We start from the raw sequence: 25,442 nt of genomic DNA on the forward strand, positions 1-25,442 counted from the left end.
CTCCCCACACCCACACACACACACACACACATGATACAAAGCTTTTGGATTGTATACGAGTTAATCAATGTAAGTTGCTTTTCTTATTTTTTGTGAAACATTGACACTAAGTTTGGGACCCATTCTGTTACCTTTTATTGGCTTTTATACACTATGTGATAATCATATTTGACAAAACTAAGACAATGTTTGAATAAGCCACCATATCATTTTCATTATTTGTACTTAAGGATTGTTTCTTTTGACTTGATTTTGATTCAAAATCATGGAATATTATGGGAGATTGAATTGGGAAGAATTGAATTTCCTTAAATTAGCTCATACAATTTGAGCGTACCTAAACCGACTACTCTACCCTAGCTCTTTTTTGAGAATTTCTCTATCTGTGCGTGCATGAGAGAGAGACTGTGGTTGGCTATATAGCTCAATCCCTTGGCCTCAATTCCAATGTGGCAAAAACTCTCTCCTCGCGCCTACCCTTCTCAAGAATTGTAAATCCTCATACCTTGCTCGTCGATGTCACTCAACCCAAAGAAGAGGAGTGAGATGCAACATTTCTTCTTCAAGGCTTGTATCTTTGCCTCCCTTATGCATGCAATTTCATATGTTCAAATCTTGACTTTATTATAGTTTCTTTTGAATAAACTCTTGTTGCTTTTTGTTTCTTGTTCTTTAGCAATCTCTTAGTGGCTGCTTCTAATTTTATTTCCCTTTGTCATTCACCCTTCGCTTTGTGAGTTGCCAACTCTTGCTCTATTGTTCTCAATCTTGGTGTGCTCATGTTGTTAGCTTCTTCAGATAGATGCAACGTCACGGACAAGAACTCTTTGCATGTGTATCCTCCCTAGTCATGGCTTGTTGTCTTGTGTATGTCCCATGAGGTGTGTAACCCCTTTGGCATGTATACCTCAGGTAATGGAGAGAGTCAATAAGCCGCTAATTTTCACACCTGTTAATAGCTCTATTATAGGTGAAAGTATCCGTCAATTGAGGGTACCTCAAGCTACCTCATTTATATACATCTGTGTGTGTGCGCGCGCGTGCACACACACACACACACACACACACACACAAATGATACAAAGCTTTTGTATTGTTCATGAATTAATCAATGTAAGTTGCTTTTCTTATCTTCTGTTCAACGCCGTTCATGAATTAATCAATGTAAGTTGCTTTTCTTATTTTCTGTTCAACACCGTCACTAAAGTCAAATTTCTGTTATGTTCACAAGTTTTGTCAAATATGATTAACACAAAGGGTAAAGGTGCCAATAAAAGGTAAAAGGACACGTCTCAACTAGGAGAATGTTTGAATAAGCCACCATATCATTTCATTATGTGTGCTTACAAGAGTCGTTATCTTTTGACATGATTTTGAAGCAAAATCATGGAATATCATGGGAGATTGAATTGGAAAGATTTAAATTTCTTTAAATTGCCTCATACAATTTGAGTGTACCTAAACCAACTCCTCTACCATAGCTACTTTTTGAGAATTGTTGTGTGTGTGTGTGTGTGAGAGAGAGAGAGAGAGAGAGAGAGAGAGAAAAGGCACTTTTACCTCTTCAATGTGAATTGAAAGGTACAAGGCAAATATTCATCTCGGTTCTTTTGATATGCTTTGAGGAAATTGTGAAAGCTGATTTTTTCTTTTTTGAACAACATAAGACTCCTTAGGGCCATCACGCTCAGTCTCAATATTTATACCCCAAAGCTTTCGGCTTCAGAATTTTACTGATGCAGAGTTGTTCATCAAGCTCCATCTCAGAAGCTATTCTAAAAACAAGGTGCGCTATTCGATTTCACCCAAGTATGTGCAAAAGATTTATAAGCAGTTTCGCTTTCAGCTGTCATTGGGCATGACTTCCTTCTGAAACCTGCTGGAAAGTTAGGTGGCAGGTGAATGAGCCAGGTCCCAACAATTTCAGCAACCCAAAGTTCACTTTCTCGGATGCTACTGTAGTGACAGCAAATACTGCTTAGAAAATTCAGAAACGCTTCGATTTCAAAAGAGCCAATCTTATGAGCGCACTTCTTCGTAACATCAAAAAATGCAATCCTCGACCATCCAAGTCCCGCCACACACAGTATTCCATTGCAGCCAAAATTCCACAAACCCACTCGCAAAACACGGACATAGAAGGCTGGCAATGGACTGATCATAGCAAGTTGGCAAGGGCTCATTACTCTCACAACGTCAAGATAAAGATGGGCAGACTACCATCCTGCATTTCCCATATGAGGATGATCATTCTTGTCACTGCCGTATACTGTTTCAACTAGAAATCATCTCAAAACCCATCATGCTGTTAATGAAGGTGCAGTGGCTTTCACGAGCCATCGCATCCCTCTTCATGACCAAAATGCTCAAAGTGGAATAAAACCCATCGAGCTCTTAATGAAGTTTCTTTCTCAAGCTACCATCACATCAATCTCCACATCCAGAAATTTCATGATGTGCCTCCATTGTTTTGCCCATGATACACTTCCATAAAATGGTATCGCCTGCAATTGCTCTGATCAGTCTCACAAGTGACTTGCGGGGTAGCCTTCCAACCTGTGAGCACAACAAATCATGGAGCTTCTTGATCGCCAACCATCATCAACCGTTTACAACATAATTATCTGCATTGAAAGTTCACCTGAAATTCAGCGTGTAATTGCTGCAATGCCATCAATGATATAGGACTCAAATTCTCTGCCATCTGCAAGAAAAGGTCTGAAAATGATATCCATGGGGATTGTGGAGATTTTTGTAAGCCAATGCCCAGTTCATTATTCATTGATTGATTGTTGCTAGCTTCATCCACATCATATGCCTGCAGAAACAGGATGGAAAACCCCCTCAGTAATTTAGTGGAGTCTCATATTGCAGTTGGCTGTACTAAACATAGTGGCAAACAATCAGAGCTGTACACGGCTCAAGAAAGACTTGCGATCCCCTACCAGATAAGTTGTGACATACCAATACTTTCATTGGCAAGCAAACACTCCTAATTGACACCCTCACACAACCCTTCATTCCCCCCACACACACAGCATGGTTAACAGTTAACCTTTTTTCCACCTTGAACATCTCCTCTTTCCAGAACACTAGATGACAGCTGACTACATAAGCAACCCAATCTGCACTCATCCTCTCTTCCGTTCCTAAACATCATAAGATCTGCAAAAATCATCCAACATGTCAATGCCTCTGTTAATTTCCTGTGTTTGACGAGATTTAGCTCAACAATTGCACACTCACCTGGTAAAGAAGGGGCCATCTTGAAGCTGACAACAAATAAGGGTAAAATATGTGTGTTCATATGTGTACTCCATACAATGTACCTTGAAGGGCTTGCCACATCATCTACCCCCGTATCATGATCCTCTGAGCTGGGACAAAACTGCTTGGACCCTGCACAAACTTCTTCCATTTTTCCCAAAATCACTTTGCACAGCAACATATGTTGAACCCCATCTTCATCTATATCTGAGTAAAAAGCACTGGAAAAGAACATAACAAATTCTCATAAAGCAACCATGGACATCCTTTTCAGAATTGAGTCATATTCAGAAGAGACCTTACCTGAGAAAAGACTTGTCTTCAGGAGCTAGATAGACACCAGAACCATAGTTTGCACCATGTTTTGGCATTCCCGGTTGTCCAAAGCCATATAATATAATGCCCAAAACCCCCTTCTTGGAAGTACCATGCCAGGCATAGTGCACATTTGCATTACCACATGCTGCCACAACCGCCTGCTCTTGCCTCTGAAATGTTTCGAGCTTCACTTGTGCTGATGTCCCTTCAAAGGTACACCTCTGGATGCCAACAATAGACGTATGCTTTGCTAGTGGACCCAGAGCGGAGGTAAACTTGTCTTTTATGGTCAAAAACTCTTGATCATCGATTGCAAGAGTAGAAAGGCGGTTTCCAAGCAGAGAAAAATCTGCAGTCAATAGTTGCCTACTTTCCAGGCCTGTCTTGCGAAATAGCTGCGGAGATGTCTGCTGCAGAAGGGAAAGAAACTGACCACAGCCACCTTCAAAGCAGGTAGCTGGCGTAAAGCATTTTCCTGCATCATCAATCCATGCAATAGAACGGACATATCCAGTTTGCAAATTCAGCTGCACCATATGTGCAAATGTCACCACATACATCTGCCCAGACAACAAAAACTTGGCAGTTTCTTTGAGTGCAGCAAAGCGAACTGAGAGAGCTGTGGAAATATCGCTTGCATACACTTCCCACTGCCCCTTATTCATGTACATAAACTGGGAAGGTATGCAAGTCTTCTGAAAGAAGGAAGGATGTGGCTTTAGCAGAACCTTGAAGAGACATTTCAAAGCATTGTTGGGAGCAAAAGAATCAGGAGCTAAGGTCTGTAATACGGTCTTGACGTGTTTGCAAGAGCCCTCTTTGGCTAAGGTCTCCAGCTTCCTTTTCCGACAGACACTTGAAGCAATAGATTCCTTGATTTCCATCATGGAAGAAGACGGGCTGAAACAGGGAGACAAAGGATGCTATGAAGAGCGACAGTGCGTGAAACAAGCAGAACGATGGATGATAAACAGATGCGAGTGCCAACGCGCTTGGGCGAACGTGTCCAAACCGACCCATTTCCCGTCGGCGGCCCCCAAGTTCCATCTAACTTCTGCAACCAAAGTAGCTCTTAGTATCTACCAAAACTGTGGGTAATGTCCGCGTTGGCACTTTCAACTTGGCACCTGTTGGCGTTGACGTGGCAATCTACGGGTGACCTGAGAGTCAAAACCTGAAGCTGCTTAGAGCAGTTTCGCACGAAGGAGAGTCTTCGTTGAAAGCTTACCAGCTCAGCTTTTTCATTGCCATACTTTTCTGTCCAACGACGACGAGCGGATGCCAATTTTGGCATGCAAGGCGTGTCAGCTTTCACAGGTTCATGCACGAACAAGACAAATGAGGTCAGCCAACTCCATTGTGCGAATGCGCCCTTACATTGCCCAGCATCGCTGCCTCCGTCCAACCTTGGGCGTGCATACGTGGAAGCCAGTCAACATTCATGAATTAAAAAGGATATAGAAGTAGGTACAGCTTGTCCACATGCACATATGGTTAGATGTGCATGTGACTCTCTCTCTCTCTCTCTCTCTCTCTCTCTCTCTCTCACACACACACACACACACACACACACACACACACTTTGGTACTATAAATACTTTGGTTCTTTTTCCCTCCTTCTATATAATCCCCCCCCCCCTCGCACTCATTAAACAACAATGGGATACCGACTCACAAAATGCCACTTATGGGCTATGGGACTATGCCCTTGCATAACAAATGTTTCTTCTGGAATAATGAGCGTGAGTGAAACACCAGGCTCTCATTACATTTGGTAGGCGGCCTGCGCATCCTGGCTATGGATCTCCCCTTGCAATGCTTTCTGTGCATCGCTTGATGACGCTACACAGCAGGGCGGCTCGCCTCTCTCATCGATCACGTTCAGGAACAAGCAGTCCAACCTCTATAAATAAGGTGAGGGCGCACCTTGCCCCTCACTTAGCCTGTGTGTATTTTCTGTTGTTTTGACTAAAGGCGGTGTACCGGTTGCTTCACTATTCGAGCTATGGAGCTCACTGCTCAAACTACTCAGGTTTTCTTCTAGGCCTTTTTACCTCACGCCTGCGTTTGAGAAAAAAATCTTTGTATTTTGATTATTTGTTGCTTCTAGTAGCATAACATTTGGTTGGTACTGCTTGCATTAGCTCTCATAGCATGCCGTAACGTTAAACTGTATACAAACAATCTTTTTTTAGGGGTTCTACTTTACTGGTTTTTTTCGGCAGTACTCTGCGTGACTGGCTTTTTTTCGACAGATACCCGCTGTGGCTCTTAGATATTGTAGCAAGGCATTTGATTGCTAAAAAGCATAACTAATTGGATTTATTAGAAAGGTTGGGGATTTCTGTCGACTGGTTTTTTTGAAAAAAACTGTGCATCCTTTATCTCTTGGGATGTCTTGGCTTGGCTCAAGCCGCTGCAGGTCTTGACGACTGCCGACCTAACTAAGTTTTTTTTTTTAAAAGAGGGGAGGAAGGAGTTCTCTCTAAAGTAAGGCACATGCAAAATCAACTTCTTTTGGGCTCTGTTTTAGCCGCTACAGGTCTTTTGTAGCTAGCATTAGCCGAACACTACAGTTTTTTTGTGTGTGTGATGACTAATCACTTGGGATTATGAAGGTAAGTATATAGCTAATACATTTAGCTTTGGCCTGAAGTTAAGGCTGGTGATTGATAACTGCACTTGATATGAATGGAACCTTGGGTTTTGATAACTTGTTTTTTTTATCAAAAATGGTGATGAATCTCTGTCGGACACTTGCACGGATACGTCTGGTTTTTTTCTTTTTGATGAACTATGGCAACACTTGGACTTCTGCACTTACTTTCCCTCATGATTTCATATGAGGAGAAGGTGTTGGGGTTATCTTAGCCCATCTAGTACCCATGGCGGTGGAAACTTGAAAGTTTCTTAACTCAAACAGGGCTGAACACTACCGAACTGTATGGGATGCTAAGGACTTAATAAGAAACTTGAAGTTTGAAGGTAAGTATATGGTGATTACTCTCAGCTTTGGCGTAAAATACTGGCCTTTGGCTCATGACATAAAGTTCTACTTGGAAAAAATGGGGTTTTTTTTATACTCTATTTGATTGGTAAGTATATGGTTGCTACTGTCAGTTTAAGCATAGCTACCGAGCTATGGAGAAACAAGAAAAACTATAAAAAACTTTTTTTGATTACTGGTGGACTTCACCACTCAGATTAAAAGGTAGATTGTAACACTCATTTTGGAAGAAATATGTAAAGATTGCTAAACATACAAACTCTAAATGACCTAAGCTTGTCTAAAGTAATTAAATTCTATAAGATGGACATGGATAACAACTGATATGGTCCATTGATACCTGTAAATAACATCCAAGGCTAATTGAATTGTTTTCTTGTTTGGATGGATGCAGGTAAGGACTCTATCTTATCTTGGAGGGTTTTCTTTTCTTTGGCAAGCAACCTTACTTTAATGATGTACTCACTGAGGAACGGGGAAGTTCTTTTACTACTTGTCTTACTGAAAGAGGATCTCTTTCCTACAATCATTGTACCTAAATAATTCTGATACTGAGTTATTTTTGTACATATTAGTTCATTATTCCTTGGCCAGCTGTCTTTTGAATGTAAAAATTCAATTATGTCTTATTAGTTAAAATTTAAACAGCTACACACACTCACACACACCAAGCCTTGAGTTTAAGACTCGTTAGATGGATATATGGATCCTAGAGATCTCTTGGAAATAGGATATGTTTTTACAATGTTAGGCTTCTTCTTCTTCTTTCTCCTCTCTCTCTCTCTCTCTCTCTCTCTCTCTCTCTTTCTCCCCCCCTCCCTCCCCCGTTACGGACGAGCACTTTAAAAGATATCAAGCATGGTAACATATTTCTATCTTAGTAGGCTCAAACAACCCCAAAGAAAGAAAACCAAACTACTTATGTGGGTGTGGTCACATGGAGGACTAATAGCAAAGCACAATGCAACATTTGTCAAGAAGAGAGGAGTCCACACATGTGGTGCCATGCAAAGAAATCTGATAGATGGCGAGATCATTTGTTTGTGTGGCTTGAGCACAATCCTGGGAGGGAAGACACACAGGTTGAGCTACTCACAAAGGAAAAGCTCAAGGATGACAGCCTCCAAAACTTGCTAGCTCAGGACAAAAATCAGCAATTGCCCCATTTAGTACCTGATCTACGACGCATGTTTATTCAAGTGCAATGATTAAACATGTTGATTGCTTAAGGAAAAATTTTCTTAAGCCGTACTGCACACGATCGACCTAGTGCTTGAACCTTTCACCTCACGCGCTCAAGTTGAAGGTCGACATAACCATATCGCTTGTGCAAAGGTAAAAATTAAGTGTGTTTGAGCATATCAATTTCAAATAAATGTTGGGCACATAAAAGAAAGACCTTGCCCTACTCGCCATGTCAAGCTAGAAACCTACATAGTTATCCGATTTTTAACTACAGCCAAGCTTACATGCATGATTGAACTCTTTGATACCTTAGATCGTAGATGCAATGTGTCTATCTTTCTTTGTGCGCATACATACATACATAGCGTGTGCTCGGGGCGGGCACATGCCATTGGAGGCATTGATTGTCTGTGAGGCGGAGAAAAGAAGCAACCCATGTCAAAACCAACCACCATGATAGCTAGCAACCTGTCGACCTTCTCATACACCCCCCACCCCTGCTACCCAAAACCCCCTCTCCATCCTTCTCAGTGACTCCCACTTCGCCACCACTGTAGTCTCCACTGCCTCTACCTCTCCCTACACACACACACACACACACACGACGCTTTAGCAAGTAACAAAAACGTTTCTCTCTCTCTCTCTCTCTCTCTCAGGTGTCTGTGTGTGTGTATGCTAATAAAAAAAGAAAAATGGTATAACCTTTCTATCACTTATGCCATTTCCCTCTCGACTAACACGTCTTGAGTTTAACTCTCTTCGTAGCACAGATCTTTAAGGTCTCTTGGGATAGTTTCCTACGTCTTTTAACATTCTCTTCTTCTTCTTCTTCTTCTTCTCTCTCTCTCTCTCTCTCTCACACACACACACACACACACACATGGGGCACTCCAGCAAATAATGAAGACCTCTCTCTCTCTCTCTCTCTCTCTCTCTCCTCTCTCTCTCTCTCTCTCTCTCTCTCTCTCTCTAACAGCATCTCAGAATTGAAAAAATTGTCAAAACTTTGCATTTTCGTTGCCGACTTGAAGGCAATGTCGGACAAAACTCGCAAGGGTGGAAAGTCCACACTCGCCATGGAGAATGATGCAAAATCTCCAAGGAATTTGGATGCTAATCCAACCACATCGTCTACAACAACGGAAGCAATGATCGTGGCTTACTTGATCAATCTCATTACAAAAAACCGTCAACAAGCAAGGTGAAGAGCTACGTGCACTTGCAATGGAGAATGGAACTTTAAAAGTTCTTTTGTGGAGAAGGAGCACCTCAAGAAGGTTCTTGAAATGCAAACAACACATGTGATGCATCTTGAGAATGAAGTTCAAGAATGTAAGCGCTCTCTTTTGGACATGAATGTATTGAAAGAGCTCTTGAGAAAAGTTGAGAGTGATTATGCATTGAAGGAGGAATGATAGATACAATACGACATGATGTATGTGAGATGAGAAATGCATCCAAATCATGGGCTGATATATGTATGGAAATGTGGTTTCTACGTCTGCTATCACGCAAGCCGTTGTCCAAGCAAAGAAGTAGAGAATGTGGACACTCAAGAATTGTAAGAACGACAAAAATGCTCAAAGAACATCGTCATTCGTGGAATCAAGGAGGAAAGCAAGGAAACACCCCAATCTCTTGCAGTTGCTATTGAAGAGTTTTTTGCTACATACTTTGGCATGTCTGGAATCATGGCTTATGGTGCACATCGAGCTGGAAAACAAGGAGTCCCTCGCTCGAGAAAAAGACCTATTGTATGTACCATGGCTGATGAGGTAAAGAGAAAGATCATGCTTGGCAATAGTTGGATCTACCTCAAAGGACGGGTTGTAATGTATATGAGGATCACACTCTTATGCAACAAAATCTACATCACAAAGCATATGAGGAAAGAACCAAGAAGATCAAGGTATCATCTCAAGAAGAAAAGTCACTTGAGGAGGATGCAAGTGCACGCGACAAATAGGGACACATGAACTATGAGACCAACTCACGCTTGCGAATAAGCTTTTGGAATTGTAATGGCTATCCATGGAATGGGGGAATTGGCATTGATGAGCTTACCAATGACTCCGATGTGATACTTCTTGTCGAAATATGGGAGCATGATGCGCAACGAATTCTTGGATTTGACAAATATGATGTGCATTCTTTGATGTGGGCCAAAAATGCAAAGCAAAGTAGAAGCCAAGGAGGCGGAGCATGTATAATAAAAAAGGTTTGAAAGATGTTTCCATTGTCAAAGAAGATAAGTATAAACGTTACTTATGGCTGAAAATTAGCCCACCAAACGGTCAAGTCATATTTGTGGTTGGTTGCTACATTCCTCAGTATGACTCCAACTTTTATGCTCGCTTGGATATGGATAGAGATCAACCCTTTGTTGAACTAGAGGAAGACATTGCTCATTACAAGGACCATGGTGAAGTCATTGTCTTTGGAGACATGAATGCTTGCACAAATACGTTACCACACGACATGCGCATGTCTCAAGAAGAATGGATGACTCATACATGTATAATCGAAGTTCTAATGATGCAAAAGAATTGGATCACTATGGAAAGTCACTTCTACATATGTGCAATAGTACCGGAATGCTCATTGCAAAAAGTGTATCTTTATGGCAAGGCACCAATGACTTTACATGTAGAAAGCACAATGGTGATAGCGTGATTGACTATATGTTGTTTTTGGAAGCCACTTTAGAATGCATACAAAGCTTTACACTTGGTGAATGGAATCCGGAATCGGATCATAGGATGCTATTTATTGATCTCAAGTGTGGTAAAAGACCCGAGCATGTAGCCTCCAATCATGATGTGAATCATTCGTACCTACGTCTAGACTTCAAACAAGCACCTATATATGTTGATATGGTGGACCAAATGTTAAGCATGATAGAGCATCAAGAGAGCCCAACATTAGAATGCAAGTGGAAAGTTTTCAAAGAAGTAATTTTCTCTTGTGCGTAGGAATGCTTTTCAGTGAACACACATGTCTTGCCAAAGGTCTAAAAAGGGTAGCACCAAGAAGAAATGGTTTGACATGGAATGTAGTCAAGCCCGAAAACACTTGCTAAGGCTGGATGCAAGCAAAGACAAGGAAGTTTACTTGGAACGTTCACACACATACAAAGCAATTGTTCAAAAAAAGAGGAGAAGGTGGGAAGTCAAAAAACAACTTCTTTTAGCGCAAGAGAAAGCAAATGCATGTGGCAAGTTTTGGCAAAATCTAAAAGGCAAGCGTGTTGAGAGTTTTGGTGACTTGACTCTTGAGGATATGTATACGCATTGCAAGAACCTCTATGAGCAACCCAATGTTGATATGATGGAGTGTTGTAGCTCCCTTCTGCTTATGCCTCCCTTCTTTACCATTGAAGATGTATGTTGCACGCTTGAGAAACTTGCTACTCGCAAGGTAGGGGACCTTCAAGGGGTCAAGGCTGAAATGATCAAATGGACAAGCAAGAAAACACGATATTGGATACGCGATATGTTTAACCTTGCACTTCAACATGACATGCTTCATGATTGGAGTGCAAATTGGATCAAACCTTTGCACAAAGGAGGAGATGTAAACAATGTGAACAACTATCGCACTATAATGGTTGGTTCTTTGATGGCAAAGTTATTTGGATGTATCATGGAGATGAAGATAAGTGAATGGGCTGAAAAGAACGGCAAACGTGTGCTAGGCCAAGCGAGTTTTCAAAAGCATCATAGCACTATTGATCACCTTGTCACTCTTCGAGTTCTTATGGAAGCGTCTGGATTGAAAGGAAAAAGTTGTATTGTTACTTTGTGGATTTCAAGAAAGCTTTTGACATGGTACCGCGAGGAAATCTTTGGAGACGTATGCAAAGCCTTCAAGTGCTGAGAGAATTTATGCATGTAGTCATTCGCATCTACCAAAAAGTGATATGTCGACTACGTATGGGAGATGGAATTTCAGCAAGCACCATTGGTGTCAAACAAGGATGCCCACTTTCCCCAAGCCTCTTTGGGCTACTCATTGATGAATTGGAATGCATGGTTCTTGATTTTATGCAACAAGAAGGCATAGAAGAGGTTAAGAGCGGAAATGTGGTGATCGTGATTTTGCTTTATGCCGATGATGTAGTGTGGCACATACCTTAGAAGATGCACAAAAGCTTATGAGTGTCTTGGAACGCTTTTGCCTACATAGCGGTCGATCGTGAATGGATCCAAAACCAAGGTTATGCTTGTAAAGACCCTCAATGACAAAAATCCATGCATTGTATACAACAATGAGCAACTTGAAGTGGTAGATAGCTTCAAGTACCTTGGCCTTGAGATTCCATCCAATCATAAATGGAAGGATTGCGCAATGCGTCGCTTGAAAGCCGAAAAGAGGGCTTATTATGCATTTGAGAAGATGTGCAATGTTGGAGAGATCAAGTGTTGGGCTCTCAAAAAGTACCTCTTTGACACATTGGTGACACCGGTGCTTCTTTATGGAGTGGAGGTGTGGGGTGGTAGCATTGGGAAGTCTACTTGGAAAGAGTTTGAAAATGTCCAAAAGCGTTTTCTCACCAACTTTCTCCAAGTCAAGACCCTACATGCTCTTACTTCTTGAGTACGGATCGCTTCCCATTGAGGTCTTGGGCATGCAAAGGGTTGTGGAGTATATGCTTAAGACACAACATAGCCCTTTGTATCGACTTCCTAGAATCTCATATGAAGCAAGTCAAAAGGTCCAAAAGACATGCAAGAGCAAAATACTAAGTTTGGGGTGGATGCTTGACATCAAGAAATGGTTTGGAAGATGGGATGCATGTCACTTGGTCAAGGATGCGTTGATCGACTCCCAAGTTAATGAGGCCTTCTTACAACGCTTGGGTGAAATCCGGAGGTTCTCGCTTCAGTTATTACACCACATACATTTCCCCAAACTACAAATCTCTCTTCTTCTCCGAACGCCGTAACTAAACCCATCCCTACATCCTTGAGCCCATCCCATTGAGTGCGATCCGCACCATTGCCTCCATTCGTCTTAGCTCCCATTCTCTATATTGCAAGACAGGATGTTGGGGCAGTGGCGACGAGTCTCATCGATTTTGCACCTTATGCCCTCGTCAAGTGCGAGAGAGTGAGTACCACACACTTCTTGAGTGCTCGGCTTTTGACCACATTAGGTCCTCTTTTCCCCATATATTCAGCCATGAGCTCTCCCTATATACCTTCCTCTCCCAACCACGATATGGACTCTCTATTGCGACGCTCATTTCAGCCATTTTTGAGCATCGAGAGTCACTTATGACCTCCACTCACACCACCTGACATGTTCATTTGGTCCCACAGGTCATATTTGACCTCCGAGGACGATCATAGAACTCTCTCTCTCTCTCTCTCTCTCACTCACACACACACACACACACACACACACACACACACACACACACACAGACCCACGACACATGGTGCTGCAACAAAAAAAAAAGTTGTGTGTGTTTTTGTGTGAGAACCGTGACACGCAGGGTACTACAGCAGAAAACGAAGACCTCTCTCTCTCTCACACACTCACACACACACACACACACACTTTCTCAACACACACACACACACCAAGCCCGCACGTGCACGTTCGAGGAGGAGCACCCGTTGTCGACAAATGCCCAATTGTTCTCAATTGCTGCCCACAAACCCGACCATGGTGAACCCTCTACTTGAGTGCTGTTGCACAGCCGTCCTCGCTCTTGTAGCCGCCCCAAATCCTCCTTCCGTCATCATCACACACACACACACACACACACTGCAACGCTATACTCTCTCTCTCTCTCTCTCTCTCTCTCTCTCTCTCCGCTCTCACACACACACACACGCATGCACAACTGGCGGTTGCAACAATCTTGGACCTTGCCCATCCTTTAGTAATGCTTGCAGCAACAACACCATGCACCCCTACTCACCTTCTCTGCACGAGCTACACACCCCGACTCCTCTCACCATCTCCACGCCTTTGCTGAAGCCATTTTTTGGATGCACGCATGATCGAGAGCCCTTGTTTGGACGCGTGGGAGTGTTATTTGCTTGATAAAATTTTAAGTTCAATAAAGAGATAGAATAAATGAGTGCAAAGGAGTTTTTGTTTATTTTAAAACTCTAAAAAGTACAAAGTGTCTACCTATTTTGATTCAATTTCTATTCTTTTCTACTCCGATAATTCAATGAATATCCAAATCCCAAAAAAAAGGCTATGGGTTCCACAATTTTCCGTTTTGGCCTTGAGATGCCTAATTTTATTTCATGGAAAGGTATGGGGAGTTTCCTTGCCCTTTCCACATGTATGGTGAGTCTAATAGAGGACTTATGTATAGCACCGCAACATTGGTGCATGTCGCGGAGTGAGTCTCAAAATAGATATATTTTATATATATATATATATATATATATATTATATATATATATATATAGAGAGAGAGAGAGAGAGAGAGAGAGAGAGAGAGAGATGGCAGGTGCATGCAACATGATGTGAGGAGTGGGGTTGCGAACCGACGGAAGAAGAGGCGAGGAGTTTACAGAGCTAGGCATGGTGAGGAGGGAGCTGCACATCCTGGAAGCCGATAGGGAAGGCTGTGAACAGGATGGGGGCGGGATAGGGTGAGAGACTCGACATGGGATAGGGCAGAGAGTGCGAAGGGCTGGATGTAGGTGAACTGCGGCTGGAGCATGGTTTGCTTTTGAATTTGAAAGATTCTGTTGGAATCTTGTTTAGAAATTAATGCTTTCGTGCAAAGTGGACCGAGTAGTATGCTAGTAGGCTGTGCCAATGTAGGCGGTGCCAATTTTGCTTTTGGGTTGAACTGAAGGGAATATTGGAAGATCCCTTGGGTTAGCCTAAGAGAAAGGGAAAAGCAAAGGATAACTTTTCCTTTATTATGGTTTTTGTTTTTTTTTTTTTGGGGGGGGGGGGGGGGGGGGGGGGGGGGGGGGGGGGGGGGGGGGGGGGGGGGGGGGGGGGGGGGGTGTTTATTGAGGCGACCACAAGGCAAGCCAACTAAAGGGTGTGCGAGTTGGGATGAGGAGGAATTTGTTGCATAGCCTAGGCCAAATCACAATATCAAATTTGTTTTTTTAAAGTTGCCCGTTCGTGGTTGTGAGTCTATGCACCGAATCTTTGGAGATTCAATTCAACACAACCTATCTATTGACTTGCCAGTAGTGGCTTAGTATTTATCTGCAAAGGTCAAAAATCGTAGACAACTCCGTGTTATGCTTGCAAAGGCCATGATATTACTTTTTAAATTTTTTTAATACCAAAATACCCCTCTAATTTGTGGGAATTCCAATGTACCCCTCAAATTTCAAAAATTTCCAAAATGCCATAGTATCTATTTTGGTTGGATTCTTCAAGATTTTCTAATGTTTGTTCTTGTTTGACAATTGAGATCCCTTTATGAGTGCTTAGCATGTTATTTGCCATAAATTACTTAGTCTTGTTCACTCTTTTGAAAACCGCTTGAATGAGAAACGGTAGATGTGACGTGGAGGAGAAAGACAGAAAGGGGGGGGGGGGGGGGGAGGTTGCCATATGTCAATAGGAGCACGTAAGCAAAGATGTTTTTTGTCCACGATGGGTCAAGTCAAACAAAGAGAGTATGTATATACTATTATACACAGATTTGTTTTCTTGTGTGCGCGTGACGAGTCAAGTCAAGGCAAACACTACAACAAAAACAGGTGTTATCGACGCTTATATCTACGTGGCCCGTCGCTATGCGCGTCGCTATACGCGTCGTTATGAAACCAGTCGCTATTAGCGACACGTATAGCGACAACCATAGCAGAAATTTTTTTTCTTGGGCAGAGGGCAGGTAGCCTGGCCGGTGCCCAGTTAAAAGATGGACACAGCCACAACCATACTTCCTACCCTCTACCCAAGAAAGCGAGCAGCACCAAAATATCAACCATGCTCCCGCGCGCAGAAATTTCGGCAGAGTTCCCTTTGTTTTTACATAAACTTTTCAAAAAAAACCATATCATGTATACGCCTCCTACATGCATGTAGGATCTCACATGAGATTTAAGGCCAATGAAAGACAACCGTACCAACTGAAAAGCATAGCCATAACTTAAAAGCATAACCATAACGAACCATAACCATAACTTAAAAGCATAACCATAACCGGCTATAACCACTTTGATGAAAACCATAATGCTTATAACCATAACCATAACAATGACGTACAATAATCATAACCATAAGGGAAACAATAACTGTCTGAACACTAACTGTGCGTACAAAAAAGAGACACAGAAACGTGTCTGTGTCTCACAAAGCATATAGATGAAATCTGGTCCACTAATGACTAGGCATCGCAACCTGCACATAGGATAACTCACAAAATTAGTATTGATATTACTTCACATATACTGACTTAATTAAATCAACTCGCACATATTAACGTCTCACCTTAAGCGATCAGCGAGACTATAAGGCCTCCCAGTCTATAGACTCTCCTGAAGCTTCAAGATCATTCAGTACTTCATAGATACCTCTGCGATATCCATCTGATTCCTCCTCGCGTGATGGAGCTCTATGCATTGCAAGATTCTGCGTTTATACAGAAATCAAAGTAATAAGAATACATGATTCAGCGCGTTTTAAAAAATGCCATAGTTAAGATTGGATTAAAACTCACAAACTCATAGCGAAAGGTGTCGAAGCCTCCGCTGCCAAGATGAGATGTCCCCCTAGTCATCTGTCGTACCTGCGCGGCCTCACGCTGCTGTCTGAATCGCGTGGCCGTTGTCCGCTCATCCTCCCTGATCTGCAGCCACGTCTCGTGTGGGATGCCCGAAGGCTTTGGCGAGCCGGTCCTGAAAGCTTGTCGAGCTGCATCTCGTCGATGTTTGATGGTGTCCCGTGCAACACCCTTGATCCACCGCGCCGAAACAACGGAAGAACCCAGAGCAGGCTGGTACTCTCTCAGGATGGTCTCCACTATGTAAGTGACTTTTTTCTTGTCTTGCTGATCCCAAGACGTCAGAATGCTGCAGCTCCACGAGCTGGCGAATCCGCTGTCGCATCTCAGTGCCGACTCTATCCATATTAACAGAACCATCTCCCCGTACAGTATAGAGCTTGGAGGCACTAGGATCGTGTGCCCCCCAAGGTGTCCGAGGTGTGCCAAGAGGTGTGTCGAGAGGTGTGCCTGGGTAAGACGGGGGTCGTGAGCGAGGAGGGGTCGAAGCATCTGTGGACCCTCCTCCACAGCAACCACCACCTCCATCTGACGATCGCCGAGATCGGCGAGTGTGCCTGTGCTGCGGAGATGAGGACGTACCCGCCTCTGCCCCACCCCTAGGTGTCGAAGCGGCCGTGATGGGAGAAGAAGGCGTCGTACCCATAGGCGTCCTGAACCCCGTAGGCGTCCCCCCCCTAGGCGTCGGTCCCTCGGGTGTGAAGCCCGGAGGCATAGTACCCGTGCCTCTGGCTACCCAGTACTGAGAAGCCTCTGCCATCTGAGCAGGCGTCATCCGTGTAACGAAGCCCATGAATGCATCTGCACTCATGGAAGCGGGATCTGGAATCTCGTCTGCCATACTAAATGAACCTGCACAAAGAAAGTAAAATAAAGCGTCAGAACACAGTTGTTTAAATTAACTTTAAGCTTAATTTTAAATCAAAGTCTTCACACAAACACTTACATGCCTAGGCCTCGACGAGTGAGGCATCATCGATAAGATCTTGCACCGTATCATCGTCTATCTCTAATTGCAAACATAACTCTGCCCCAACTCGTTCTGGCAGATTGTCTTCATCCATTGCATCTTCATCTATAAGTGTCAATTCTGGCTCGTCTGTGTCATCCCTCGTATATCTGTCAGCTTCCTCTGCCATACCTTCGTCCATCTCATCTAATGTCACAGTAGTATGGACATCGTCTGACGAGCTTTCCTCCAGGAGATCTTGCCCTTCAAATACTTGTTTATTTCTTGGAGCAACCTGAACCACAAACCACCATTGTCACTCTCGAGGGTCCGGTACAAAGACCACTTGCTCGCAATGTTCGGGGGGAGCAAATGTGTCGCTCGCATCTGTCCAAGTCTTTGTAGAATCTATTTGCACAAGCTTGTTTCCATCGCTGCGTACCGTTGCATTGCGACCAGAAGTAATCACCTTGAACCACTTCACATCCAACAAAAACATCTCAAACCGCCTGAAGCTTACTTTCAGGATATCTGACACCAAACCACAGTAATCCAGGTTGCTAGTGCTCTCATTCGTGTCTCTAGCACTAGCCCTGCTCTTTTGCATGAAACTAACCATTACCCCATTGTCAAACGTGTTTCTTCTGCTGTCAATTTGTTGTGTTCTGAAATGCTTTCCATGCGACCACAGTGCCATGTATGTATGATACTTCCAGTCACATCCAATAGCCAGCTCTTCCTCTTCTAGAGATATGGGTTCTCCGATCTGTCGAGCTGCTCTCACTGTCTTGTCCAACCATGCCATTGTAGGGAATTCAGGTAGAGGAGCGAGATAGTCTGGCAAGGGTAAGGCTCTAGTCGTTCGACTTCGCCTGAAATCCTGTCGCTCTAGGTTGCGTCTCTCTTTCTCTTCTTCGTACCTTCAAGCCATTTTTGCATCGGCGCTGAATTTAGTATACAGAACTTCATGATCTTTTCTCTCATGGCCAGGTTCATTTTCTTCGGCACCCCTTGCCCTTGCAGCTCCTCTCCCACCAGTCTTGCATCCTCCTCATCGCTCCACAGTCGAGGCATTTCTGGGTCAGAAACGGATAGAAATTCGGCCGTCAATACAAGAGACTCTTGCACCAGCCATCCTTCTGCCATGCTCCCCTCTGGACGCACTTTTTGCCGAACAAAACCCTTAAGTGTTTTCATGAACCGCTCTAGAAAGAACATCCAACGGCTGTGGACTGTACCTGCCACTGCAACCTCATCTACTACATGGACGAGCAAGTGCATTTGGATAGTTAGGCAGCTCGTGGGTAGATACTTCTCAATCATGCAAACTGCCTCAATGGAGTTAGCCCTTGCGACTGCAATAGATTCCTCCCGTATCTCCTTGGAAGAGATCCACCGCACTAGCTCTGAAATCTTGTATATGCAGGTTCGCACTTCCTCCGTTAAACACCCCTTGATCGTAATTGGAAGAATGAATTGCAAGAACTTATGCCAGTCGTGCGATTTCAACCCTGACAGTTGATCCTCACGGGTGAATGCTGTCTTGAGACATCGTATATATCCTGTTGGCGTCCTGAACTCTGAAATCACCCTTTTCACTTGTCGCTCTTCGTTTTTTAGCAATACCCATGGCGCTCTTGGAAGTTTTGTTTGACTAGGTGCATTGGTGAAAGGCCACAGCTCTGGCATCTTTCCAACCGATTGCAAATCATCTCGTGAAGCTTGATTGTCTTTCATTCCCATGATTGTCTTCCAGAGGAGCTCTCCCACATTCTTGAATATATGCATTGGATCCAGCAAATGGTTAATTAGTAGACCACCCCAGTACGGCAACGTATGGAGAATGGACAAACGTTTCATTCCTGGAACAGGTTGCCCCTCATGTTGCTCCCATCGGCGACGCCACTCTTGTACATGCATAGGATGGCATTCGACGCGACCAAGTTGGCCTTCGTGCAAGTGATGGCCATCTGGAAGATAACGGTGGTGGCCTTGATAAATTGTCTTTCAAAGAGAGGTAGAATATCTGACATCCAAAGACTGCCCGCAAATTGGACATGCATTGTATCCCAAAGTTGTTAGTCCTGAATATATCAAAGCATGAATCAGGCCAAGGCAAAGGGCTATGTCGATCCCATGCCATAACTCCTGGAGCTCGTCAACTAGTGGAGCTAGATAAACATCCATGTTTTTTGCCTTGAACTTACCAGGTACAATCAAGCTTAAAATCAAATGACCCTTCTTGATAGCAAGCCACGGCGGGAGGTTGTAATTGATAAGGCACACAGGCCAAGTGCTCCATGACGAGCTTCTCAAGCCAAATGGATTGACTCCATCCATTGCCATGCCCAAACGCAAATTGCGTGGTTCACTCTTAAAATGTGGCCACGTATCTTCAATGTGCCTCCAAGCCTTCGAATCAGCGGGCACCCTGAATGTTGCGTCAGTGGATCTATTCGTAGAATGCCACCGCATCAACTTTGCAATGGAACCACAACGAAACATGCTTTTTATCCTAGGAATAATAGGGAAATGCCGCAACACTTTAGATGGCACTGTCTCGCCAACTGCATCTTGTTTGTAGCGCATTGCTCCGCACTTAGGACACGACAGACAATCTGCGAATTCATTGCAAAAAAGAATGCAATCATTTGGACATGCATGAATCTGGTTGTAGTCCAAGCCAACTGAGGTCAGAAGTTGCTTTGCGTCTGGCCTAGAGGGGGGCATTTCATTGCCAGCCGGGAGAAGTTGCTCCCGCAATAACCTGTTTAAGCCACATTAAATTAAAAAGCTCTCCGAGCACATCACCGTTGCAATCGGAAAATCTCTTTTGTAAATTACGTACCTAAACAAAGCAGTGACGCTTGCATCTGACCACCCGTACATTGACTGAAGATTCAAAAACGCCAGACAAGTACGAAGCACAGATATTTTGGCGCCTTCATAGATTGGTTGACGTGCCAACTTCCTCAACATGTCTTCAGGAGATAGGCGCACGGCTTCTGGTGTTGCTTCGTTCGCGTTCTCCTCACTTGTCTGGAAGAAGGCATCCAGCATCTCCTCCATGCCGTCGTCTTCTGTCTGTAAGCCCTTTTCTGCTTCCATCCGTGGCTCTATATTGGTCGGACCTTCACGCATAATTTTTTTTCTCTCTCTCTCAGATGTAGGTGCTATGTCGCGGAAATCAATGCCCGTTCCATAGGAGTCATATCGCAGATTCTGTATGGTTTCTCTAGCAAACTCTCCGTACTTGTGCACATGCTCATTACATATCCTATGCTTGCGCAGGATTTGATACTTGCAGAGCGTGCACGAGCATGCAATCTTTTCCTCCATGTTAGTTGATGAAGTTTCCATCTACAATGATTATGAATGTTGTTTTAATATATATATATATATAATATACTCCTCACAATGTAAACTACCTCGCATTCTCTAGTCTTGCCCAATCTCCGTACACCTCGGTCCAGAGGTGTACGGAGATCAGGACCACCGGGTCAAAATCTCGTCTTTATTGGTCAAATCCTATATGGGTAGACACATACGTGCACTCCCAGGTGTACATGGCAATGCATGTAGCAGACAAAACCCCTTTGCCTCTTTTAGTTCCATAGTTTCTTCTCTGTCTACGAACCCACCTGCCTCCATCCGAGGTAGCCTGTCAGAGAAAGCTTTCCAATGCGGCACTTGATGAAAGCACAAGCCATGGAAGTTCTCAGCCCAATGAAAGTTTTCTACCTGATTGTAAACCGGACGGGTCCTCCATGTCCAAGCCAGAAGATAATGTGGAGATGGATGAGCAACTTGATCGAGAAAGATTCAGAAGCCTTGCATGGTTCTTGCTCAAAAAAGCGATCTCGATCTCTCGATCTCATTCTCGCTATCTCTCTTTCTCTCTCTCTCTCTCTCTCTCTCTCGCTCTCGCTATCTCTCTTTCTCTCTCTATTTTCTTATTTTCCTATCTCTCTCTCTCTCTCTCTCTCTCGCTCTTCACTTCCCTACCTCTCTCTCTCTCTCTCTACTTACCTCTCTCTCTCTCTCTCTCTCTCTCTCTCTCTCTCTCTCTCTCTCTCTCTCTCTCTCTCTCGCTCTCTACTTCCCTATCTCTCTACTGATCGAACGAGCGACTGAGCTAGGGAGATCTAGACGTCCACGACTGTGGAGGCTAGGACTACACATGCAACATCGACAGAGGCTGCATCAGAGGATCTAGCTAGGTCACTTTGACTCGACATGCATAACGCCCGATCAGACTACTGACCATGGAGGAGATTGATGAGATCCGCCAGCGACAGCTGCTGGATCTCCTATGATCTACGTATCCCGGCTAGTTGGCTGTTTAACCGTTTAGTCCATACCCAACAGTTTAGGATTCCATAATATTTTATTTTGTCATCTTCTTACTCTGACTTTGTATCAGATCCATCACATTGTAACTTTTTTGTCTCATGTCTCTTAGGTCACTTTGGTCTTTCGAAGACGTTAATATAACATTTCATTTCTCTCTTTAATTATTTTTTTTAAAATTTAATTTCCTAAGCATACATTAATTCTCTCTCTCTCTCTCTCTCTCTCTCTTTGATTATCTACACACACACACACACACACACACACACTTCTCTCTCTCTCTCTCTCTCTCTCTCTCTCTCTCTCTCTCTCTTTCCTACACACACACACCGCTCTCTCTCTCTCTCTCTCTCTCTCTATTTCTTACACACACACACACACACCTCTCTCTCTCTCTCTCTCTTTCCTACACACACACACACACACACACCGCTCTCTCTCTCTCTCTCTCTCTCTCTCTCTCTCTCTCTCTCTTTCCTACACACACACACACACCGCACTCTCTCTCTCTCTCTCTCTTTCCTACACACACACACACCGCACTCTCTCTCTCTTTCCTACACACACACACACCGCACTCTCTCTCTCTCTCTCTACATCGTGTGTGTGTGTGTGTGTAGGAAATAGAGAGAGAGAGAGAGAGAGAGAGAGAGAGAGAGAGAGGGGTTGGGGGGGGCATAATACCTGCGCAACAGGTGGAGGCCAAGATTCGAGCAGAGCGCGGCGAAAATGGCCCCTGCTCGCGGGTTTCACTTTTTTCCCCCAATTTTTTTCCATCGCTATATGCGTCGATATAGCCGTCGCTATAGACGTCGATATACGCGTGGGAAAAGAAGCCTTTCCACGCGTATATCGATGTCTATAGCGACGGCTATATCGACGCATATAGCGACGCCCGCTAAGTTCGTCGATATACGCGCGTCGATATCTCCATGTTGTGTTGTAGTGGAAGAGAGAGAGAGAGGGATGCCAGCTGGGTCGAGAGGATTAAGGTTAGGGGTTTTCACTATGGGATGTCTTTATGGTGAAGGGCGCTACATGGCGTGCAAGACAGGGGGGTTCTCTGCAGGGCGTGTGTGACAGGAGCGTTCTATGGCGTGCATGACAGCGCATCCATGAGAGGACGGTTCTCTGCAGGGTAGCGCATGGGCGCAGTTGGAGTCCCGTTTTTGCCCGCGTACTACGGGTTGGTCTTCCGACTGGTACGCTCGCCTTGCAGGGCATTCAATGCCCGATGTGAATCTCCTCGTAGCCCAAAACGGGTCTCTTTCCTGCGCTGCTGGACATTGAAGGCGATGCAGTGTAGAAAAACGTGCTGCTTTTGGCCTTGTGCTGAGCAGGTAAGTGAGGAGACTAAGCATTCTCTGCGCTGCTGCACATTGAATGCGATGGGAGGTGAGTGGAATGAAAAAACGTGCTGCTTTTGTCCTTGTGCTGAACATGACAGTGAGGAGACTAGGCATCCAGTGGACGGCACACTATAGGGCTTCTTATGAAGTTCTATAAGAGCAGCCATTGTTCTCTATTTGTGCATCTTAAAAACTCTAAGCTTATTCAACAGTAATACTATTTTTTCTTCCCAATGACTTCCAAACAACATAGTGGTAGTTCTTTTGCTACTGAAGCACGAGAATGGTACATAAGTAGTGGAGATTCTGATGATGCTGACAGCATGGATTTTGAAGGCGGTGAGAGTTATTGAAGCCTTTTGTCGTGCTGTAGTTTCTCATTTTGGATGCGTAAAGTATTACGGAATTTGTATCGCAAAATCTTTTGCTGACCTATATTGTGAATGCGCTACTCGTTTCGAAATTGGTGAATGTTGTTGTACAACGAACCTTATTTTGATTACTATTTTGAAAATGCGATCTTTGTTTTGGGCATTCTCTTGTTGTTATGTTGTCCTATTGTTGAATCCTTGCATGATCTTGGTTTTTTTGTTGTGAGGAGGTGAGTTGCTTTATATGTACCCATCACAATGCTTGAAGTGGCAATGTTGGTTGTTGGCCTCAGCTCTAAAACTTCTCGACGAGCATTCCTATCGAAGCAAATAGAAACAAGTTTTGGAATTCTTGCAATACATGTAGATTGTGAGAGCCTGGATCGAGGGCTTTCTATGTGTTGACAATTTTATGACCATAGGAAGAGAACGAGAGCTTTGCTAGGTCGCTTAGTTTATTCTTTAAGTGGCTAGCCTTGAATGCCCTTTGCCTAGGCTCGGTCCACTTCCCTATTGTCGATTTTGATTTCTCTCTCATTTTTATCTTGTGTGCTGGGTCTTGACCCATCACGATGCTGTCAAAAACAACAACAGCAACTCGAATTGCGACTCACACATCGAGGAAAGATTGCCAAAATGTGGCAATAGGTTGATAGCATCGCTGCTCTAATTAGCTAATATAGCTCAGGAAGCCGAATAAGAATTAGCTTTTACTCACTATTTAGAGAAAGCTGTGGTTATCATATTGTGTGTGGAACTTGCTTGCATCATAACCAAACTGCTTGCATTTGCACAGATTTAAAACTCCTATGTTGTTGATTGCATAATGCAAGAGCATCAGAGTTGCTGTCTTGTGCTATGTCATGACACCTACAAGGCTTAATACGTGCTCATTCTCGTCAGATAACCATTAAATCTCTCTCTCTCTCTAACACACACAGACAGACATAGACCTTTATCACAAGAACATTTACCACTCTCATATGATTACCCATCTTGCTATAATTGCAAGCACCTCTCTACCTTCTAGGTGCTTTAATATCCAAGGAGTAACTATACGAAAAGGTTGTCACGCTAAAAAATTTCTATCACAAATGAGTGCTTGTGTTTCTAGCTATCATTGCCGAAGTTTTTGTTATATGTGAAAGGCATTACGTCCTCATAATTGATATTCTACAGAGCTCCGAAGGTTGACAGAAGGTACTCCAAGCTCGAGTGCTAAATGTATCGACGTGTCCCCAATTGCATGCCATCATCGCCGCCTCGCAAAAGATCGAAGGAAGAGGTCCGTAAGCCCCACAAGCCTATTGCACGTGCATTGTTTCATTTGAACGACTCAGTGAACTTTGGATGTGAGCCTTTAGTTTTGCAAAAGTGTGTTTGTTTGAGAGCCATTTTACTGACTCGTAGAGCTATTTGCTTATGTTGCTATCTTTTGGATTATGTAGGCAAGCAAGCTGTGGTGGACCCCATTAATGTCAAGAAGGAAGCATATCTTAAAATAGCTGTTTCACCTCATGCGTTGAACGAGGGAAGAGCTCTCCATAATGAGCCTTTTTCTATTGAGCCTCTGGTGCCACTGTAAGGAACAATCACCCCAAACCATACTGAGGCCACACCTCTGAACATTACTAATGATCCAAGCCCGATTGAAGTCGAGCCTTCTATTCAAGATTCTGGCCTATATGGACTAGGTGAATCATCTTAACTAGATAGCAAGCCTATTGATCTTAGAATTGTTCTATTTGCTCAAAGTCTTTTCCCACAATTCTTGATTAATGACATCTTTGATTCAAGCCCACGATTCTGTATTGAGGGCAAGATATTGAATCTGTATGGCTCAACCTTTCCTAGTGTCCCTTACCTTCATCCCTGACAGCAAGATACATGCATTTCTTGATGACATAGGTGTACAATAATC

General features: G+C 43.7%; 2 protein-coding genes and 1 long non-coding RNA gene across 3 annotated transcripts; 2 read left to right on the top strand and 1 right to left on the bottom strand.

The window, feature by feature from the left end:
• Nucleotides 1–1,297: 1,297 nt before the first annotated feature.
• Nucleotides 1,298–4,639, bottom strand: LOC147417507 (putative inactive poly [ADP-ribose] polymerase SRO2). Its single transcript, XM_086506693.1, has 5 exons — nt 3,571–4,639; nt 3,247–3,488; nt 3,056–3,165; nt 2,642–2,818; nt 1,298–2,556 (listed from the first exon to the last, which is right to left on the bottom strand). Exons 1-5 carry the CDS (start codon nt 4,470–4,472, stop codon nt 2,428–2,430), a joined length of 1,560 nt encoding a protein of 519 aa, XP_086362819.1. The 5' UTR covers nt 4,473–4,639; the 3' UTR covers nt 1,298–2,427.
• Nucleotides 4,640–4,889: 250 nt separating this feature from the next.
• On the top strand, nt 4,890–7,166 carry LOC147417508 (uncharacterized). The gene is made up of 2 exons (XR_015187255.1): nt 4,890–5,617; nt 6,987–7,166. It is a non-coding gene; the product is annotated as an uncharacterized LOC147417508 (long non-coding RNA).
• Nucleotides 7,167–24,767: 17,601 nt separating this feature from the next.
• LOC147417509 (uncharacterized) lies at nt 24,768–25,106 on the top strand. Its single transcript, XM_086507348.1, has 2 exons — nt 24,768–24,873; nt 24,970–25,106. Exons 1-2 carry the CDS (start codon nt 24,768–24,770, stop codon nt 25,104–25,106), a joined length of 243 nt encoding a protein of 80 aa, XP_086363474.1.
• The last annotated feature ends 336 nt before the right edge of the window (nt 25,107–25,442 follow it).

The sequence above is a fragment of the Adiantum capillus-veneris genome, chromosome 30 (genome assembly GCF_014529385.1).
Source record: "Adiantum capillus-veneris isolate H3 chromosome 30, ASM1452938v2, whole genome shotgun sequence".
Lineage (NCBI taxonomy): Eukaryota > Viridiplantae > Streptophyta > Polypodiopsida > Polypodiales > Pteridaceae > Adiantum > Adiantum capillus-veneris.

Excerpts from the sequence above, each read along its gene's own strand:
- LOC147417507 (XM_086506693.1), bottom strand. The coding sequence starts at position 4,472 with ATGATGGAAATCAAGGAATCTATTGCTTCAAGTGTCTGTCGGAAAAGG. Across the intron at positions 3,166-3,246 it reads GATGGCCCCTTCTTTACCAG|ATCTTATGATGTTTAGGAAC; the intron begins GTGAGTGTGCAA and ends TGATTTTTGCAG. Across the intron at positions 2,819-3,055 it reads ATGTTCAAGGTGGAAAAAAG|GCATATGATGTGGATGAAGC; the intron begins GTTAACTGTTAA and ends CTGTTTCTGCAG.
- LOC147417509 (XM_086507348.1), top strand. The coding sequence starts at position 24,768 with ATGCCATCATCGCCGCCTCGCAAAAGATCGAAGGAAGAGGTCCGTAAG. Across the intron at positions 24,874-24,969 it reads CGACTCAGTGAACTTTGGAT|GCAAGCAAGCTGTGGTGGAC; the intron begins GTGAGCCTTTAG and ends TGGATTATGTAG.